At 41.0% G+C, this 22,768-nt stretch overlaps 1 protein-coding gene across 2 annotated transcripts in view; it reads right to left on the bottom strand.

Annotated features, from left to right (window-relative positions):
• LOC145360585 (vinculin) overlaps positions 1-21,979 on the bottom strand; it is a 120,856-nt gene extending 98,877 nt beyond the window's left edge. For both annotated transcript variants that reach the window (XM_080215923.1, XM_080215924.1), the window contains exon 1: positions 21,637-21,979. In XM_080215923.1, coding sequence (XP_080072049.1) covers positions 21,637-21,804 — 168 coding nt within the window. In that variant the 5' untranslated portion in view covers positions 21,805-21,979. The remainder of the gene's footprint in view (positions 1-21,636) is intronic.
• Between the last annotated feature and the right edge of the window lie 789 nt (positions 21,980-22,768).

Genomic DNA, 22,768 nt, shown 5'->3' with positions numbered 1-22,768 from the left:
GAAACTATTGGAGAAAAGTCTGAAGGAGAGCATCAATTTCCACTGAGAGGAAAGCTTGACTGGAAATAGTCAGCATGAACATAAGAACATAAAACATAAGAAATAGGAGCAGGAGTAGGCCATCTAGCCCTTCGAGCCTGCCCCGCCATTCAATAAGATCATGGCTGATCTGTCGTGGCTCAGTTCCACATTCCCGCCCTCTCCCCATAACCCTTAATCCCCTCTCTTATCAAAAACCCATCAACCCGCGTCTTAAAAATATTTAGCGAGGTAGCCTCCACCACTTCAACGGGCAGAGAATTCCAGAGATTCACCACCCTTTGAGTGAAGAAGTTCTTCCTCAACTCCGTTCTAAACCGCACCCCCCCCTTTATCTTGAGGCTGTGCCCCCTAGTCCTACTGTCCTTTCTGAGCGGGAAGAGTCTCTCCACCTCTATCCTATCCATCCCATTCATCATCTTATATGTCTCAATGAGATCTCCCCACATTCTTCTAAACTCTAACGAGTACAAGCCCAGTTTATTCAGCCTCTCCTCATAGCTCAACCCCCTCAACTCCGGCATCAGCCTAGTAAACCTCCTCTGCACTCCCTCCAAGGCCAAAATATCCTTGCGTAAGTACGGCGCCCAAAACTGCACACAGTACTCCAGCTGCGGCCTCACCAATGCCCTATACAGCCGCAGCAAGACCTCCCTACTTTTATATTCAATCCCCCTCACTATGAAGGCCAGCATCCCATTAGCCTTCCTGACCACCTGCTGCACCTGCAGGCTGGGTTTTTGCGACTCATGCACAAGGACCCCGAGGTCCCTCTGCACCGTCGCCTGCTGCAGTTTTTCGCCAAGTAATAATCCTTCCTACCATTATTCCTACCAAAGTGGACCACCTCACACTTGCCAACATTAAATTCCATTTGGCTTTGTAAGAGGGAGATCATAGCTAACAAATTTGATTGATTTTTTTTGAGGTGACCAGGTGTGTAGATGAGGATACTGCAGTTGATTCTACGTACGTGGGTTTCAACAATTTCCTTGATAAGGTCCCACGTGGGAGGCTTATAAAAAAAAATACACATCAGATACAGGGTAATTTGAGGATTTGCGTTAAAAATTGGCTCAGTTGTAGGAGACAGAAGATGATGAAGGAAGACTATTTTAGTGACTGGACGCCAGTGTCCAATGGCACACAATAGGGAACTGTGCTGGGTTCCCTATTATTTATCATTTACATAAACGACTTGGATCTATGGGGTGTCAGGGAGGGGTCGTACATACTGGGGGGGGTCCACTCTTTGTCCCCACCTGGCACTCAGCTCTCACCTGTGGCTCCCCACAGCTGTTGAAACGGTTCCATGAAGCCCTCAACACTATGGACCTCAATCTCTCGGGACTTCCCCCTCCTGAGTACAGATGGTACAACTCTCATTACAGAGAGCTCAGATCCTGCAAGATGGGCTGAACACTTTGAAGCCATCCTCAACCGACTGTCATCTATTAACGATGAGGCTATAGACAAAATTCTCCAGGTCTATGTCAACAGCGCCATGGATGACCCACCGGTAGTAGCTGAAGTCACGAAAGCTGCCAGCCAGCTATCCAGTGGCAAAGCCCTGGGGCAGATGCCATACCCGCAGAGATCTACAAAGCTGCTGGTCCTGTACTTATCGAGAAGCTCACCAAGTTGTTCCAGTCCTTTTGGAAGCAAGGATCCATTCCTCAGGAACTTAAAGATGCCACCATCATTCACCTCTATAAGAGGAAGGGCAACCAACAAGTATTCAACAACCAAGGAATCTCGCTAGTCTCCATCGCAGGAAAAACCCTTGCAAGAGTCCAAGTCCTGTTAAATCATCTGTTCACTCATCTGGAGCTGGGCCTACTTCCAGAGTCACAGTGTGGCTTCCACAAAGGTCGCGGGACTATTGACATGATTTTTGCTGCACACCAACTTCAGGAAAAGTGTCAGGAGCAGAATCGCAATCTTTGTTGACGTCACGAAAGCCTTCGATACTGTCAGCCGACAAGAATTGTGGAGGATCATGTCAAAGTTCAGCTGCACCCCCAGATTCATTCAGATGGTATGACCGTTCCATGATGGCATAATGGCTAGAGTACTGGATGGGGAGAATCCTCTGAGGCATTCCCAGTCGCTAATGGCATCAAACAGGGCTGTGAGCTCACACCCACAGTGTTCAGCATGATGTTTACTGCCAAGCTGAATGATGCTTTCCAGGAGTGTGTTGCCGGAATCAACCTCAAGTACAGGGTGGATGGGAAGCTCTTCAACCTGTGGAGACTTCAAGCTATTACCAAAACTATTATTATTATTCACTATTGCCAAAGAGAAGGAGACTGTTCTGAGAGACTTCCTCTTTGCCGATGACTGCGCACTGTATACTGGCTCAGGGCCAGAGATGCAAGTCAGTATGGACAAGTTTTCCACGGCTTGTGACATCTTTGGACTCACCATCAACATTAAAAAAACTGAAGTCATGCACCGGCCTGCTCCTCATGCACTGTACAAAGAACCCATAATCACAATCAAAGGGCAGAAACTACAGGCAGTGGACCAGTTCACTTATCTTGGCAGCACCCTCTCTCAAGCAGTGAGTATTGATACAGAAGTTAACTTCAGAATAGCAAAGGCAAGTTCTGCTTTCGGTAGACTGCGCTCCACTGTATGGGAATGTCGAGGAATCAGCCCAGCAACAAAACTGAAGGTCTATAGCATCACGGTACTCATTACCCTTCTGTGTGCCTCTGAAGCATGGACTGTGTATCAAAGGCAACCAAGACAGCTCAATCATTTCCACATGACTTGTCTTCACAGAATATTACCCATCAGATGGCAAGACAAAGTACCAGTCACTTAAGTTCTCTCTACAGCAAGCCTACCATCAGTCTACATACTGCTGATGAGAGCAAAGACCCAGGGGGGCAGGTCATATCATCCATATGACAAACGAGCGCATATCCAAGCAGTTCCTTTTTGGGGAATTCTCTGCAGGTAGACGCTCACATGGAGGACAGAAGAAACGTTACAAAGGCCTCCCTGAAGTCACTTGACATAGATACGACCACCTGGGAAACGCTAGCACAAAACCACCCTATCTGGCACTGCCTCATCCACAAGGGCTGTCAAGATTACAAAGCAAGATGCATTGCTGAAGCACAACTTAAACGTGAGCTGCATAAGTCCAGAGCCAGCAGCGCAACAACGATAGTGCCTACACAAATCTGTCCAATATGTGCCAGGGCATTCTGTGACCAAATTGGCCTGATCAGTCATCTTTGAACACACTGCATCCAACCTTAAAATGACTAATAGTGTCGAAGTCCTCATCGACGATGATGGACGAACAACAATATAAACAACTTAGATCACAATGTAGGGGGTAAGATTAGTAAGAGGTTGGATAGGCTTGGGTTGTTTTCGTTGGAGCTGGGAAGACTAAGGGGTGACCTGATCGAGGTTTACAAGATTATGAGGGGCATGGATAGGGTGGATAAGGAGCAGCTATTTCCTTTAGTAGAAGATTCAGTCTCGAGGGGCAATAGGTTTAGGGGGACTTGAGGAAAAACTATTTTAACTAGAGGGTGATGACAGCCTGGAATGCACTGCCTAGGAGGGTGAGAGGCGAGTTGCCTCACATCCTTTAAAAAGTATCTGAATGAGCACTTGACACACCACAACATCAAGGCTATGTGCCAAGTGCTGGTAAATGGGAGGTCAGGTGTTTCACACCTCTCAATGCAGACTTGATGGGTCAAAGGTCCGCTTCTACACTATATGATTCTATGAATACCATCTCAAACCACTCATGATTTTTGAGTACTTGTTTGTTGCAATCATGCAAAGGTTTGGATCAATGCTTTGTGGTTGACTGTAATCCTACATCTATCAAATGCCTAAAAGGAATTACCAAGGGTTTTTTTCATTTTTAGGAGTGAAAGTTTATCAAAAATTTACAACTAAAACAGATTGTATATTTAAATTTCTGTTAAATGTTGAAAAACAGTTTTGATGCATTATATTTTGGATTAAGCAAGGCCAGGAGAGAATTAATGTCGATTCAACTTGTCCAGTGAATGAGTACACTGGAAAAGCGAATATAATAGAATGCTGCGCAATTAGTTTTCAGTGTTAACTATAGAATAATGTAAACCACTTACTTATGACTCTCGTGCCTTTAGCAATCCTTGGTAGGTATTATCAAATTTTATAACAGACAACTCGGAAGGCACCACCTCCTAATAAGACATATCTTTGCACATTATTTATAATTCACTTTCTGCATACCACAGAGAATCATGAAATGGATTTATAAACTTAGAATATAGGGTGGAGATTTTAAAAATGAATACTTAAAGTTTAAAACAATAATATCTTCAGTTACAATACCTCTCAAACATATTGACAGCTACAAAATTTAAGAGCTACAAAAATATATCTAACCTAAATTAAGGTAACCAATCTATTCTATGAGCTTGGGTTTCCATAACTATACAAAAAACAGAAAGTGATATCATTGAAAGCACAACTTTTAACGAATCCCATCTGGCCAGCCTGGATCAGATTAATTTTCCTGAAGTTGTAATGCTCACATTTTAGCCAGAAGCTGGTATCCCTAATTGCAAAGGAAAATGAGCCTGTAACTTGCAATAACAAGTAGATTGTTTCCTGTTGAGTTTAAAAGCAGTTACGGCAATTTGCAGCAAGTTGATGTTTCCAAGAGAATTGTGTTGAAAACCTAGCAGAAAAATGCAAAAAAAAATCCATCTCATGGTCTTATGTTGGCTTTGCTTTTCAGTTATTTTTCCTCTATTGGTTAATTTTAGTAAACAAAATAACATACTTACAGTTTTCAAACAACATAATATTTTCACTTTTCAGTAGAAATCATCTTTGAAGGAAGCAGCTAGTTTGACCATATTTGATTGTATCTTTTGAAAAACAGAAAGGAAAAGAGTGGCCGACCAATGCTAACCACTTATTTTGCTATCTTCTTTCAAAGTATTTTCAGTAACTATCTACTTTGCAATTTGTAGAATGGATCATTTTCTAAACAAAGAGTACAATGACAAAAATTGAAATTTTATCTCAACATGCCAACACTAGATTTTCGTATTCTCAGGTTTTCATATGGTCCAGGAAATCCATACGTACAAATGTGTTGAACCACTGAACCGAGTTAATGGCCAGCCCATGCCATGCCCACTCCACATACTAGCCTCTACGTATCTGCGTTTAACTGTACCATATTGACATCATTCATTGTCTCTCCCTCAAAGTCTGCAAAATACAACTGAGGCAATTAACCAAGCCTTGTCACAAGAATGCAACATTCCTATTGAGGTTAGCATCAACTGTCAACAAGTTTAACATGACTGAAGAGAGGGCCATTTTATCTGCTTGCCATGAAGAATGTACATTGTTTGAATGTGTGCCAGTATTAAGCTATTTTGAGTGTCACTGTCACATTATTTGCACTGCAGTAAGACTTGCAATGGATATGGTTAATATTCATTACACTTATTTCTGCTGCACAAAGCCATTGGAAGTATTTTCAATCTAGAGGGCTAGTGATGCCAAGAGAATGAGTGGACTTTCATCTCAGGGACCAGAGTTGAAATGTAACTAAGAATGGCGTTTCTATCTCCTGGCTAGAACATCTCTTCTTCTTGGTGGTCGCAATCCAGTTCCAATGACCATGGAGCCATAATCAAACAATTATGAAAAATCAGATATCATATGGGGCTACAAAATGGTACACCAAACACTGACCCACAATGTTCTGTATAACTGAGGTTTTGTTTTCCATCTAAACACTAAACCAACAACTTCTTGATGCTGCCACCAGGTAGCCAAAACGGAAAAGATTTCATTCACATCTTTTCCTTGAGCACAAAATGAACATATTCAAACTCCTAATCTAAAAGGTGTCCTAATGACCATTTCAAGATTCAAGATTGAGTGCCTCAGGATCTCAAATTCCTGATTTATGGTCGCTTCGCTGATCTCAGCTAAGGCACACTTCTTCACCCTATACATAACTGCAACAGTATATTCTACACCCTCTCCTTTCCTTCTCCCCTATAACTCTTTGAATGGCATGCTTTGTCTGTATATCGTGCAAGAAATAATGCTTTGCACTGCATCCCAATACATGTGACAATAATAAATCAAATCAAATTAAAATTGAGCCAAGCATGATGTACAGGATGAGGACAGAGAAAAGTGAATACTGTGCACACCATTATAATATCGTTGGAGACAACGGGCAGGATTTTACAGTCCCAAAACTGTAAAACCCCACCCGAAGTCAATGGATCTTTCCACGGTCTGCCCCTCACCCACTCCAATTCCTGTGGTGGGCAGAGGAGTAAAATTTCAGGTAATGTGCCATGCTGGAACACAATATTTCTATCATCATAATAATACTCCAGGTACAAAGGTGCACACCCAGATACATCAAGTACACCTTTAATATGAGCAAACTTCTCCAATATTAAAATAGCTCGACAAAATAATTCTGAGACAAACTACTTTTCAATTTTCTGTTTTAGATGATCTTTATAAACAAAGCAATTTCTTATTTAATTAACATCAATTTTAACTTTTCAAAGTCATCAAATGCAAACTTGATTTGATTACTCCAATGTTTGTTTTAAATGAAATCTCCCAAGTTAATTTCAATTCCTCACTGTGACATTTTACAATAACCTTTTCTGGATCCTTACCTTTGATATTCAGAAAAATATTGATGGTAGATTAGCTTGATTTATAAAAAGATTTTGCAGAAAACACCCACATACACAACCACTCCAAAGGGGATAGGAAACTATTTTGTACTTTACAGACATAGGTGGAACACAGTTCTACTTGGTTTTATTGCATGAACTTCATGCCAAATGTCTAAAACTAGTAATAATATCCTCTGAAATGATCAGAGCTAATCAATGAAGAATAATTATGCATGCATCAAATAAAATCTCTTTGATATATGTGCACTAATGAGCAATGGTTTTCAATACATTGCAGCACTGAACTCCTTACTATGGCAGCATGGTGGCACAGTGGTTAGCACTGCTGCCTACAGTGGCAGGGATCCATGTTCGATTCCCAGTTTGGGTCACTGTCTGTGTGGAGTTTACATATTCTCCCTGTGTCTGCGTGGTTTCCTCCAGGTGCTTCAGTTTCCTCCCACAGTCCAAAGATGTGCAGGTTAGATGGATTGGCCATGCTAAATTGACACTTAGTTTCAGGGGGACGAGCTAGGGTAAATGCATAGCGTTATGGGGATAAGGCCTGGATGAGGATAGTGGTCAGTGCAGACTCGGTTGGCCAAATGGCCTCCTTCCGCTCTACAGATTCTAGGGTTATAATCTCATCTCAGACATTAAGCTGCTCTCCGGAGAAAGACAAAAGTATTTTTTTTAATTTAATTAGCGGGATGTGGACATCACTTAAAAAGAACAATAAATGTTGGCTTAACATTTTTAATTTATGCATGGGATGCTGCTGTCACTAGCTAATTCAACATTTATTTCCCCATCCCTAACTACCCTCAAGAAATTAGTGATGTTCCACCTTCTTGAACCACTGCAGTCCATGTGGTGCAGGCGTGACTGTTCTGCTGTATGGAAACATGTTCTAGGATTTTGACCCAACAACATTGAACAAATGATGATATATTTCCAAGTCAGGTTGATGTGTGACTTTAAGGGGAACTTGCAGGTGATGGTGTTCCCATGCATTTGCTACCCTTCTAGGTGGTAGAGGTCGTGGGTTTGAAAGTTATTGAAGGAGTCTCGGTGAGTTATTGCAGTGCATCTTGTAGATGGTACACGCTGTTTCACTGTACATTGGTGGCAGAGGGAATGAATGTTGAAGGTGGTGGATGCTGTGCCAATCACGAGGGGCTGCTGGTCCTGGATAGTGTCAAGTTTCGTGTGGCTGTTGGAGCTGCACTCAACCAGGCAAGTGGAGAATATGCCATCATACACCTGACTTGTGCCTTGTAGATGGTGGACAGGCTTTGGGGAGCCAGAACCCGAGATATTCACTGCAGAATTCCTAATCTCTGATTTGCTCTTGTAGACACAATGTACGGTTGGTCAGTGGTAACCCAGGATGTTCCTCATCCTTGAGAAGGTCATGGGCCACATTTTGAACTGCTGCTGTCCATGTGCTGTAGGTTCAGGATGAGAATACAGAAGGCATAGTTAGTAAGTTTGCAGATGACACCAAGATTGGTGGCATGGTGGACAGTGAAGAAAGTTATCTTCAATTGCAACAGGATCTTGATCAGTTGGGCCAGTGGGCTGACGAATGACAGATGGAGTTTAATTTAAACAAATGTGAGGTAATGCATTTTGGTACACTGAACCAGGACAGGACTTGCTCAGTTAAAGGTAGGGCATTGGAGAGAGTTACAGAACAAAGAGATCTAGGGATACATGTTCATAACTCCTTGAAAGCGGAGTCACAGCTGGACAGAGTGGTGAAGGTGGCATTCGGCATGCTTGGTTTCATCAGTCAGAACATTCAATACAGGAGTTAGGACATCTTATTGAAGTTGTACAAGACATTGGTATGGCCACACTTGGAATATTGTGTTCAATTCCGGTCACCCTACGATAAAAAGGATATTATTTAACTAGAAAGCATGCAGAAAAGATTTACTAGGATGCTACCAGGACTTGATGGAATGAGTTATAAAGGAGAGGCCGAACAGACTGGGAGTTTTTTCTCTGGTGCATAGGAGGCTGAGGGGTGACCTTATAGAGGTCTATAAAATAATAAGGGGACTAGACAAGGTAGATAGTCAATATCTTTACCCAAGGATAGGGGAGTCTAAAACTAGAGGGGGGCATAGGCGAGAGAGGAGAGATACAAAAGTGTCCAGAGGGGCAAATTTTTCAGAGGAAGGTGAGTGTCTGGAACAATCTGCCAGAGATAGTATAGAGGCAGGTAAAATTTTAATCCTTTAAAAAGAATTTAGATAGTTACATGGGTACAGTGGGTATAGAGGGATATAGGCCAAACGCGGGCAATTGAGTTTAGCTTAGGGGTTTTAAAAAAAAAGGGCGACACGGACAAGTTGGGCCAAAGGGCCTGTCACCATGCTGTAACCCTCTCTGACTCTATAAGAATGGAGGGAAGCATTCCCACAGGCTCAAATTATACCCAGGAAGAAAGAAGATGGTAATGGTTGCTATGGCTCATTCAGCTCATTCCCAAAACTTTGTTCTAAGAGTTCCTCATGGCAGTGACCTGGGCCCAACAATCTTCAGCTGCTTCATCACTGATCACCCTTACATCAAAATTGGACATATTCACTTTGATTGTATTATTTGCTAACACCTTGGATACTAAGTTTCCCGTTTAAGGGGCTGCCCCTCTTAATTTGTTCCTCGGTCTATTTAATTTAGTTGAATTGTTTAACTCAAAAAAGAGTTGGATACTTACTTTGTCTTTGACTGCAGCAAGATCTAAACAACATTCAAGTATGAGATAGTGTGTGGCACAAAAATTACTTGCCACCTCAGTGCCAAGCTTGATTGTCTCCAATGTGTGTGTGTTCTATCAGCTGAACATTCAACTTTTTGGAGGCCCCCATTAATAAGAAACTTAACTGGATCAGCCATATAAATATTGCAGGAATTTGAAAGAACCCATTGCTAGAAATACCATAAAAGTATTCTCATGCACACAAAAAAAATCAAATACATACCATCGCACTAAGTTTAAATATTGTTTAAACGCCTGAGCTTGCAACCTCAACACTGATTCAATCCAGCTGGTCTTTGTTGCCAGTTAAAGCGGGAGCTCAATACAAAAAAGGTTGGCTTATTGAAAATTCCTGACACAATCGTTTAAAAAGCTTGCAATTCCAAAATTCTAGATTTATCAATATTGCAGACATTTTGTTTATCAGTTTAATTGTGAATGTTTTCTGCAATTAAGTAAAATTCTTAACAACTGCAAATAAAAGTCTTATATGCAATACAAGTTATGCAGCACTATCAGCACTGACAAAGTAGATATGAAAAGAGATACAAACAATTGAATTAAAATGACTTCTCAAAGTGCCAAGGGTCATTATGCATGTTTGCAATACCTTGAATGCTTACCACATAACCAGGATCACTGATCCACAGTGACTGAATAAATTTGTTTTTATTACTTACAATTCGAGAATTTTTATACTGATACTGGAGATTTTCATCCAATTATCCATACAAAATCAAGATCCTTAAATATGATACATGTGCCATGCAGCATAAACAGCAGTTTATGCAGAAATCAATATCACAGAATGAACTGTTGCATTCAGCCATAACTGAATGCAATGCAGGTTGTGGTAGTTCTCCAAGTTACTCCAGCAGAGAAATTGAATAGATCATATCCCTCTCTACACAATACTCAAGTACTTTGATTAAAATTGGCTATGAGAATTGATTCAAAGCCTTCCTTTGCCTACATTACGCCCTGTTTAATTTGAAACGACAATAGCCCCAAAAAACTCACTGTGCAATGGAATTGTTAAAAGAGTTACAAACTGTATTCTGCGAGTGTCAATTTTGTAACTTGAGTACATGCAACAATTTTCACCAAAGCACAGACTACATACCAATTTAATCTCTTTTCTGGAAAATAAATTGTGGCCAGGTTCAAAAGTCTAACTACTTACATTCAAAGTATGTTGAATTTACTTTACATCTATTTATTTGTAAGAAATGTAATTTTTATTTTAAATAGTTTCAATATAACAATCAAAACATTGCCACATTAATGACATTCTGCTGTAACTGTAATTGTCGAGTAAGAAGTCTCACAACACCAGGTTAAAGTCCAACCAATTTATTTGATGGTAAACCCACAAGCTTTCGCGTTCTTTCCACTCTCCACTCACCCAATGAAGGGGCAAACCCTGAAAGCTTGTGGGTTTACTATCAAATAAACTGGTTGGACTTTAACCTGGTGTTGTGAGGCTTCTTACTGTGTTTACCCCAGTCCAACGTTGGCATCTCCACATCATTGTAATTGTCACCAGTAATTGTCAGACGTGCCCTTTTACGTGTGGTTTCAACAACTCTGAATATTACATTCAAATGGTGCATATTGCCAGTTAAACCACTAAACCTGCCTCTTCCCACAGCTGGCTTCTAATTAAAAAAGCATTAACTACTTACAGCAACAGAAACAAACAAGGCATTGTAGCATTTTGCATCTCTATAAATCCATGATACTTCCATCACAATGAAAACTACTTTTGAACTCCAACTCACTATATTAAGCTACAAAACAATTGATTCCTGATACTACTGGAAACTTTTACTACACATTCCCAGTAATATGGTCCTTTATTTCCTCTCGTGTTGAAGGTCAAATGACGTAATCAAAGCCACACAAATCCACAATTAAGTTAGGCAAGGCCAAGTTTCTTGTCATTTCCCCACCCACTCTGGAGTGAATGGTTCAATGTTTTAGCTAACAGTTGTTAAGTAATACAGCTACATAACAATAACGGTAGTCATAACAGTCAAATGATCAGAGAATGGGCTGTCACCAAATGTCATAATTACTTCGAGGAATCGGTTTAATAGAAAGAAAAAATGACAATTGGGTAACATGAACAAAGAGCACATCATGCTCAGGAAGTCACAAACATGCAGATCTCTATTTTTTCATTGAAATTAATGGATGGAAAATCAGGAGCTGCATTCCTGTAATTTCCAAATCAGCATTGCATATGAGCAGGGAACTGACAATGTTAAGTGTGATATTTAAAAAATGGGATGGGGGAACAAATCTGACCCCTGAAATTGCAGGCCAAACAACCTAACGTCAATAACAATAAATTAATACAAACTACTCTAAAAAAGCAGGCTGGATTGATAAAGCAATAGCTTAATATGAAACAGCTCGTGTGGATTTTGACAGAAAAGATCAACATACTCCCACTTCTTTTCAGGATTTTATGTGAATTGAGGAATTCACAATGAAATAAGTTATTGGAATTTTAGACAGTTCAACAGACAAAAAGAATTGAAATGGAACAAAATAGATGCCACCAGGGTTAGATTGGGAGGACAGGAGATCTGCACATGGGAGTGTGATGGGATGAATATTTGGTTAGTTGGATTAAGAAAGGAGAGGACCTGGACTCCAGCCAAGAATATAACTGTCAGGCTTGTGTCTCAATGACAGTCTTTGGACCACTCATTGTTCATTATTTACGTGAATGGCCTGCATACGGAAACCAGTTGCAAGCTTGGTAATCTGCATTAGATACTCAAATAGTGACAGCAAGGTATGTCAAGAAGTAAATGATACAGAAAGCAAACCTAGAATTTAATATCTAAATCAGCAGGACAAATTCAAACTAAAGTACATTTACTAAGAAAGAATCCTATGCCAAAAAGTTGATACATCTTTTAATAATATCCCATGCAATGTGGAAATGATATAAATTTGCAGGGCTGGCTGTCCAACACAGTTCATGTTCTAGACCAGTCTGCTAGCTTATTATTTTTATTTTGAAAGCTCCACGCTAGTTGATAAATATTTTCATGCTTCTGCGTGTCAGCTTCAGCTTTCTAGGACTAAGATAGGTGAAATTGAATCTGAGGAAATCATGAATCAGCTCTTAAGGATCCTCGGGGCCCAAAATGAACAACATCAATGGGGGAACCGCAGTGAAGACATCTGAGGAGATGACTATGAAGATTGCAAAGGGGCAAAGTGAATAATGGTCAAGATCACAGCAGAGATGATGAGGTGAAAGATTGGAGCTCCCATATCAAAGCAGCAGCAGCAAACAGCAATGAAGTGGATAGACAAAACTGAGTCATAGAAACATCCAGGTCCAAAGTAGACCAGGCCTAAAAACAGAAAAGCTGGATCTCAGTTGATGATGTAAGCAACTAATTTTTATGAAAGCATTTGATTTCTTGATGTAAATGTACGTTAATAACAAACAATATAAAAAACACTGAAATTTTATGATAGTTGGAAGATTTTTTTAAAATTTGACAGTTACATGGAAAATGTAGGGACAGTTTTCATATGGAGTTTGGTCACAGCTATGGTACATGAATCTAGCTCTTTTTTCCAAATGCTCACATATCTTTGGGTAAAAATGACTGAAATAAGTTTTGGTAGGTTAAACCTATCAAATTTCCTCCGTAAAAATAAAATTTAAGCCTTGAGATATGTTCAAACTAATTTATTAGTAATTCAGAGAAGGTCAGGAGACAGGAAATTTTCATTGGTTGCTGTACTGGAAATAGAACTATAGTTCTCTTTTATATAAAAGAATATCAATTCCTTTTCTCCACCCATTCAGTTTTTCCTCTCTCCCTCCACCCTACATCTGCACCAAGGAATACAGGTAGGAAATGTAACATAATCAATATCAAGGTTCTGCAATTTCGATGGTACTGGACATTCTTAAAATAATTCCCATTCCCACATACAGCTCAAAGAGTGGTTATGAAAGATATAGACCACAGTGATGCAGCAACAACTGTTCGTACAAGAACCTCATAGGCAGAGGCACCAGCTGCAAATGGGCTCCTGCCAAAAGCACAAAGAGGTTTTAACATGAACATGATTTTTTGTTATCTATTTAAGTTTAATAATTACTAAGCTTAGATGAGTATATTTGTGCAATTTTTTAAACATGTATGCTTAATTCAATCTCAGATCGCCATTCATTGCCTATCCCTATTTTCCCCAAGCTTGATGGTTTGGCATAACTGAAAGCTTGCTTGCCCAGTCACTTCACTGGGACTTAGAGACAAGTATATTACCTACACATGACTCCAGTCCGGAGTACCTGATCAGATGGGTTTCCTTCCCAAATCTGTATGGTATTTACAATAATCCAATGGCCTCTTGATTGCTTTTCAAAAAAAAACTGACAGGGAATAAGAATTCTCAAACTACTGTGGTGGAATGCGAACTCATTTTTGGAGTGATTAGTTCAAACCGTTAGATTAACGAATCACAAAATTGTTAAAGTGCAGAATGCGGCAATTTGGCCAATCGTATCTGCACCAGCTCTCTGAAAGTGCATTGTGACTTTGTGCCATTCTCCTGCCCTTTTCTCCTTAACCCTGTACATTGAACATAGAACCAACATTTGTTCAGCTGCAGCAGGACAGAGAGGGAGAGATTCTTAGTAGGAGTGCTGAGGGTACCCATAGTACTGGTGTTTTTTTTATTTATTTATTCCGGGGTTTTTCCGCTGATTTTTCTTTTAAACTAAGGGAAGCGGAAGTCGGCCGCAGGGGATTCTAGAAGGTTGAGTTTTTTTTTCCCCTCGAGGCTGTGCAGGCATCTGACATCAGCCAGTGGTGAGTGGGAAGTTTAAAGAGCAGGCCACTCTATACAGCGGGCAGTGTTGAGAGCGGGCAGCGGAGTGAGCTGGGAGCAGAGTGAGAGCTAAAGGGCTTAGGCTCATCGGGCTTAAGCAAAAAGGGCAAGGCAGGGTAAGTTTAATTCTTAATTACTTTTTTCTGTATTCTTTACAAAAGGGAAATTATGAGTGTGAGGTGTGCTGGGCATGTTGAGCTGCGGTTCCTAAGGGACCGTGTTAGAGAACTGGAACTGCAACTCGAGGATCTTCGTCTGGTTAGGGGAAAATGAGGAGGTGATAGACAGGAGGTACCAGCAGGTGATCACACCGAGGCCACGGGAGGCAGACAAGTGGGTAATGGTCAGGAAGGGGAAAGCTTGGGTGATAGAAAGCACCCCAGTGGACGTGCCCCTTCACAATAAATACTCCTGTCTTAGTACTGCTGGGGGAGGGACAGCTCACCTGGGGGAGCCAGCAGTGGCCGTGTCCCTGGAGCAGAGTCTGGCCCTGTAACTCAGAGGGCTAAGGAAAAGAGAAGGCAGTATTAATTGGGGACTCTACAGACAGGGGATCGGACAGGCGATTTTGCGAAGGCAGACAGGAGTCTCGAATGGTGGTTTCCCTCCCTGGTGCCGGGATCCAGGATGTCTCTGGTCGCGTCCCAGAAATCCTGACGTGAGAGGGAGAGGAGCCAGAGGTAATGGTACATATTGGTACCACTGACATAGGGATGTAGTGGTACATATTGGTACCACTGAAGAGGGAAGGGGGTCATGAAAAGAGAAAATAGAGAGTTAGGTAGACAGTTGAGAAGGAGGAACGCAAAGGTAGTAATCTCGGGATTGCTGCCTGTGCCACGGCAAAGCGAGAGCAGGAATGGAATGAAGTAGAGGATGAATGTGTGGCTGAGGGACTGGAGCAGGGGGCAGGGATTCAGGTTCTTGGATCGTTGGGACCTCTATTGGGGCAGGTGTGAACTGTACAAAGAAGACAGGTGGCACTTGAATTGCAAGGGGACCAATATCCTGGCAGGAAGGTTAGCTAAGGCTACTGGGGAGACTTTAAACTGGAAAGGCTGGGAGGGAATCAAGATGAGGTGACTGGGAGCGATGAGGTTAGCTTGCAAATAGAGAAGAATTGTAGACAGTGTAAGAGGGAGGATAGACGGGTGATGGAGAAGGGGAGCGCTCAGACCGAAGGTTTGAGATGTGTTTATTTTAACGCCAGGCGTGTGGTGAATAAAGTGAATGAGCTTAGAGCATGGATCACTGCTTGGAAATGTGATGTGGTGGCCATTACAGAGACTTGGATGTCTCAGGGACAGGAATGCATACTTCAGGTGCCAGATGTTTCAGAAAGGACAGAGAGGGAGGTAAAAGAGGGAGGTGAGTGGCACTATTGATCAGGGATAGTGTCCCGGTTGTAGAGAAGGTGGACCCTGTGGAGGGATTTCTACGGAGTTATATTAATATTCATTAAGCACCTCTGCTACTTCTACTGGTTCTGTACAAACTTTCCCACCTTCACATTTTATAGTTCCTATTCCTTCACATCTCAACCTTTTACTTCTTCACATATTTTTAGAACACCTTAGGGTTCTCCTTAATCTTACCTGCCAAGGCCTTCTCATGACCTCTTCTGGCTCTCCTAATTTCCTTCTTAAGTTCCTTCCTATAAGCTGTATGATTCCATTCAAATAATCATGTAATGCCCTTCTGAATGCCTCAACTAAACCTGCCTCCTTCTAGGTAGTGCATTCCAGACCCAAACTACTCACTGTGTATAAAGGTTTTTTCTTACATTGCAAATTCTTCTTTTGCAAATCACGTTAAATTTGTCCCCTCTCATTCTTGGTCTTTTAACAAGCAGGAACAGTTTCTCCCTATCTAATCTGTCCAGTCTCTTCATAATTGTGAACAGCTCTATCAAATACTTTATGAATTTAAACCCTACCTTTAACAAGGCTCATCCAGATTATATGAAAAGCAATTACGAAAACCCAATTGTTCAATAAAAAGACAGATTATGGTGCTTGATTATTAATACACAAATTGCTTCAAAAGTGTTTCATTCTTAAAATTTAATATTCTTATGATATTCATGTCACCAGAAGGAACTCCTTTAAAAGGACTATTAGATAATTTTATTGTAATCACTTGGATACAATAATCGCTATTCTGTACCCTCCTGTAAATCAGCATGCAACAATATTTTGCATTAGTGAACACAGCAATCAACACCATTACTGCACTTCCTTATAATAATGACAATATTTGTAAGAAATTTATTGGCTATAAGTCACTGAGACACTCAGGTATTGCACTGTGTAAATGCAAGTTTAATGTTTTACTTAAACTAACGAAATAAGTACGTGTATGGAGCAGAACTGCACTATTGGCCTATATTGAATCAATGTCTGTAATTATAAAATGCTAACAGTTCTATGGAAGGTTGTAATTTCAGCACTTTTCTGTCAGTAGTGAGGAGCTTGACACCAATGAGCATTTTCTACTCCCTCTTGTGAAGGTGTGTTCACTTCCTCACTGGGATACAGTTCTACAAGCAGCATTCATCCTTCCATACCTTGCTCAAGTAATGTCTATTTACAATGTGAACAGGGAGTATTTTTAGACTATCCAATCATCACAGAAGACATCACCATCAAATTAAATGCTGCTTTAACTAGCAATAGCAGGTATATTATTGAGGAGAGAGCCCACACAGTGTTGTGATGAAAAGTAGAAATCCTAATACATTTCTTGTCCCAAACACAGGGGACTCCAACCAACTCTAGAACCCCTAATGTTGCTCCAGTGGAGATTAGCTAAAGTGATTGCGACTGGGGCAAATCCTGGAAACTTCATAATCTTTGGAGCTTAGAAACAGACTTTATCCATCCTGGAGTCATCAAACTTTAGCAAAATAGTTTTAATAGAAATGCAGATGAATCATCTCCACCATGTCTAGTTATTAATTAAGTACTTATGAAAATTCAGTAATATCAAGTACACAACAAATGGGAGATCTATGAAGGTATTGCTTAATCTCAAAACCAAATGATGGATTCTCAGATATTGCTTTGATTTAACCATTTAACCAGTGTTAAACTAAAAGACGTCAAACCATAAAAAGGTTATGGCGCAGAAAGAAGCAATTCAGCCCATTGTGTCTGTGCTGGCCAGAAAATAGAAAAAAATTAGCCATTCCTTTTAATCCCACTTTTCAGCCTTGCAGGTTATAGCACTTCAGGTGCAGTTTGAGGTATCTCTTTGTCTCAGCCTCAGCTACAAATTCAGGCAGTGAATTCCAGATGCCCACTACCTTTTTGGGTGAAAAATATTTTCCGCATATCCCCTTTAATCCTTCTACCAGTTTAGATCTACACCCCTTGAGAACTGACCATTCAGCTATGGAAAACAAGTCTTTCCTGTTTACCCCATCTAGAGCTCTCATAATTTTGTACACTTCAATAGGTTACCCTTCAGCCTCCTCCATTCTGAGGAAAACTACACAAACCTATACAATCTTTCATCAGCTGCAATCTTCAAGCCCTGACAACATTCTTGTAAATCCCCTCTGCATTGTCTCCAGAACAATTATGTTCTTGCTGTAATGTGGTGACCAGGGCTGTACACAAAATTCCAGCAGCGGTGCAACCAGTCTGCCAGGCGCAAACTTGTCAAATGTCTTACTAAAATCCATGTAGGCAACATCCACTTCAGGATGCCCATCAATTCTCCTTGCTACTTCCTCAAAAAATGTAATAAGATGCAATCTTCCCCAGTGCTGACGATCCCTAATCAATCTGTGCCCGAGAGTTCATCCTGTCTCTCAGAACTGATTCCAAATAATTTCCCCAACACCAAAGTCAGGCTAACCAGTCTATAATTTTCTGGCCTATCCACTGCACCTTTTTTAAATAGTGGTATGTTCACAAACCAATCCTCTGGTACCTTGCCTGTAGCTAGTGAAGATTAAAAACTGATCCACATCACATCCACTATTCCCTCCCTAGCTTCCTTTAATAGTGTGGAATACAATCCATCCAGCCCTGGTGATTTATCCAACTTCATGGATGTCAGCCCCTCCAGTATTTCCCCCCCTCATTATGTTTATTGAATCTGATATTTTACATTCCTCTTTAACTCAAATGTCTGTATCATCCCCCTCCTTAGTGAAGACAGTAATAAAATAGTCAGAGAACCACATCTTCAGCTTCAATGCACAAATTACCACATACATCTCTGATAGGCCTTACCCTTTCTTTAGTTATTCTTGTGCTCTTAACGTACAAGTAAAACATCCGAGTTTTCTTTGATTTTACTTGCTACTATTTTTGCATCCTCCCTATACTTATCTAACTTCCATTGTTACTTCATCCCTGTATTTTCTATATTCCTCTGGGCTTTCTATTGAATAATGCTTTTTGCAGCTGTCATAAGCTTTATTTTTCTACACTATTTTACCCTGTATGCTTCTGGATACCAAACTTATCTATAACATACCCACAGAATCTCACTTATGAATGCCTCTTGCTGATTTTATTTCTAGTAGCTGTGTCCAGTCCACCAGTTCAGTCCTTAGCTTGTGAAGTTTGTCTTCTCCCAGTTAAGAACTTTTCTGTTCTATTTCTGTCCTTTTCCATAATTTTGTTAAATCTAACTATTTATGGTCACTACTTCCACTGCTACTTCATCATTTGCCCAGCTTCGTTTCTTAAGACTGAATTTAGAATTGCACCCTTTCTCATTGAGTTTGTTATGTGCTGGCTAACAAGGTTCTCTTGAATGCAATTCAAGAACTTTGTGTCCTTTGCACCTTTTGTATCCCAAGTAATAGTCAGTTAGTCTAAGTTTCCAGTTATTACTGCCCTGTTATTTTTGCTCTCAGAAATTTGCCTACGTATTTGCTCTTCCAATTTCCCCTATTTGGGTACCTATAGTACACTCTGAGCAGCGTGGCTGCCCTTTTATTATTTGAGTTCAGCCCATGTGGCCTCATTTGATACTTCATTTAGCATGTCTCATCTCCTCATAAATGTAACTGATTTGTTAGCTGATAATGCTACACCTTACCTTTTAACCCCCTTCCTGCCTGAAAACTTTCTATCCAGGGATGTTGAACTGCCATTTTTGGCCCTCTTGATGATTATGTATATCTGACCATCTAAAACACCCCAAGAAAATATAGTCTTATGGATCACCTCTAATTACTTCATTTTGTGCAAACACAAATGTGGCACTCCACTATAAAATCCACTATAATTAAATCAAGGAATATCAAAATGACTATAACTAAGTCAAGGGATAAATTCTGCAAATATCATCAACCTTGTTTTGAGAACTTAGACTATTACTCTGCTATTATCACTCTGTCTCTAATCTCCTCCCACCTGGAGCACTCCCAAGATACCTGCACTCCTCCAATTTTGGCTCCAATTTTAATTGCTCCACCAGTGGTGGCCTCCCTTCATTTGTCTAGGACCTAAAACTCTGGAATTCCCTCTCTAGCTTTCCTTCATTAAGGCCTCCTTAAAATCTGCCTCTTTGTCTGACCTGTGGTCATCTCCTTTTGTGACTCAGTATCTGATTATGTTTTATAAATGAAGCCCCTTGGGAAGTTTATTGTATTTATATAGCACCTTGCATATAATTTGTCTCATAACTTGCATGCAAGAAACAATACTGTTCACTGTATGCTAATACATGTGACAATAATAAATCTAAATCAAAATCAAATCATTGAACAAACCTTTAATATTTCACATGGTTGGCTTTGATTTTGCTTGATAATACTCCTTTGAAGCAGTTTGGGACATCTGACAACATTAAAGGTGCTAGGCAAATACAAGTTCTTGTTACAGTAATCTAATGCGACATTGTAGCATTTTTTTCACAATTGCTCAATATCGGCCAGACAGTGGCGACATACCACATAAAAATGCAATTCATACATTAATAATTAATTGCACAACACTGAGGGCCGAAGGGCCTGTACTGTGCTGTAATGTTCTAAGTTCTACGTTCTAATTCGTTTATCATAGACATCTTTGATTTAATTTGTCACGTGTATTTGTGTACAGTGAAAAGTATTGCTTCTTGCGCGCTATACAAAGCATACCATACTTAGGCAAAGAAAGGAGAGAACGCAGAATGTAGTGTTACAGTCATAGCTAGGGTGTAGAGAAAGATCAACTTAATTCGAGGTAGGTCCATTCAAAAGTCTGATGGCAGCAGGGAAGCGTCTGTTTTCGAGTCGACTGGTACGTGATTTCAGACATCTGAAAAGGTTGAGCTTTTATCAACAGCATCCAGTTTGTCAGTGCATGGAAAATGCTACTTTTTAACGTAAAAGAGGCGGTTCAGTGCTGTTACAAAAACACCCACTTAATTTGAAGAACTTCGCCATGAAGATTACAATGGTCCGTGGAGAAATGTCACATTTATGGGGCACAAGATTATTCATTAACAGTGGATTCACTCAAAACAACCAATTAAACAGCGTGCATGTATAATTTTCAAAGTGTGGCAACGATGTTTTCCGGTATCTGAAACTATCCTGTCAACTAACCTCAAATCAACCTACCCTTTCACGTATGGCAGAAAGAGAAGCGTTGTACCAGCTCAAATTCTAGGTATTTTAGGAAACAAACTACGCACTTCACTTGAAAGTTATGTTTCCTTTTTTTTCTAAATCAGTTCATAACTGAAAAGTGTTACTAATTGGCAGCAGGCACTCAAATCTGTGCCCACAGGGCATACTCAACTGACGGCAAGTGGGAAACAAAGCCTTTCAGAAGTCTCACAGGGTTTGGTCTACAGTTAAACATGAAACTATTAAAGATGCATGAGACGTCGCCAGGGAGTGGGGGGGGTGGGGGGACCGCAACAGCCATCTTCGGTTAGGTGGCAGACACATATTGAAACTATTTTAAAGTATGTCTTGAGGTTATTCAAAACTACACGCCCAACTATGGAGTTCGGAAACTTGCATAAGCAATAGGTCACGATTGTTATATTTGATAACGATACAGACTTATTTAAGGGAAAAAAAAGTCCTGCTGCAACTTAATCAACTGTCACCATGAGCGCACCGAATGAATCATTCATCTGTACTGGGCTCTGTGAATTCAACATTTTTCTCCCTATCTTTGAGGGGGAAAAGGGATCGTTTTGTTTGATCTTGTGGCTTTTTACGTACGTGTGGAATATCTGCAGTACTGTACACACTCACCCTGAGGGGCTTTCGAGGCACATACATGTACTTACCCTCACTAGATTACTGACAGCTGCCTGCACGGCAGCAACGGGGCCAGTAAGATCAGGTATTGCTTTCCCATCTACTTCACCCTCTTCGTGCATAATCACCAGATGAGAGATTTGTTGAGCTACCGGCTCGAGAATACTTTCTATCGTCTTGGTGTGAAACACAGGCATGGTTGCAGCTCGGGATTCCCAAAATCAAATCAAAAGGAAAACGCAGAAAGGGATCCCCTCTCGTCGAAAAAAAGAGGAAAAGAAACGTTTACAAAAAGCCTCTTGCACTTCCCGTCGCGCCCGGATCACCAATTTTCTCCTGGAAAAAACTGGCAGACTCCACACCAATGTCTACCCCTCCCCCCAGCCCCTCCCCGCTAGTCAACATTGACTTACCGCGGGAGGGCCACCGCCCCGCTCTTCGATTGGTCATCAGCGCTGCCAATCAAATCAATCACCCTTAACTCCGCCCTCATCCCCGCCTACTTTTCCCGGCCCCGCCCTCCTGCCAGTCAACATTGCGTCTCCGCAGGAATACTGGGACCCAGCTCTCCGCTCTCCGATTGGTCACCACAGCCATCAATCAAAATAATTGCCCTAACCCCCGCCCCCTAACTCCTACCCCCACACTCCGTCGTTTCCGACTTCATGTTTGGTGAGTCTGTTTGTTGTCCCGTGCCCTACCCCCCTCCCCTGCATAGGTGACGTCAGGCGTTCTATTTCCTTAAATGGGAATTTTGTCCGGCAAAATGGAATGTTTGGCGCGGCTTGAATTGGCCAAGGTTCCAAACCGTTGGGCACACGCTGACAGCGCCTCGCCAGCTGGGTTATTATTAGCGCAGCAGTAGCAGCCGGTGGCCCCCGTTGTTCAGGTTAATTCCCCCCAAGACTCAGTTTTGCTGACCGTCGCTTTGTTTCCCTCCTCCATTACGATCCATTGTTAATGGAGAGTGAGTACCCAAGTGTCGCATTTGAACTTTGGGATGAGTAAATAATTAATTAGATGATCATGGGGGGGGGAGGCGTAATTGCTTAAATTGTGGGTGATTGCAAATTTACTTCCGCACAAAATGTGTCTCCGGTTTAGAAGCACTTTTTCAATAAATATGCAAATTTACTTCGTACAAGATACTTTTTAAGCTTA

The sequence above is a fragment of the Carcharhinus amblyrhynchos genome, chromosome 31 (assembly GCF_965287045.1).
Source record: "Carcharhinus amblyrhynchos chromosome 31, sCarAmb.v2.hapA, whole genome shotgun sequence".
Lineage (NCBI taxonomy): Eukaryota > Metazoa > Chordata > Chondrichthyes > Carcharhiniformes > Carcharhinidae > Carcharhinus > Carcharhinus amblyrhynchos.
The sequence above is the reverse complement of the archived record's forward strand: the minus strand, read 5'-3'. Positions and strand labels throughout refer to the sequence as shown.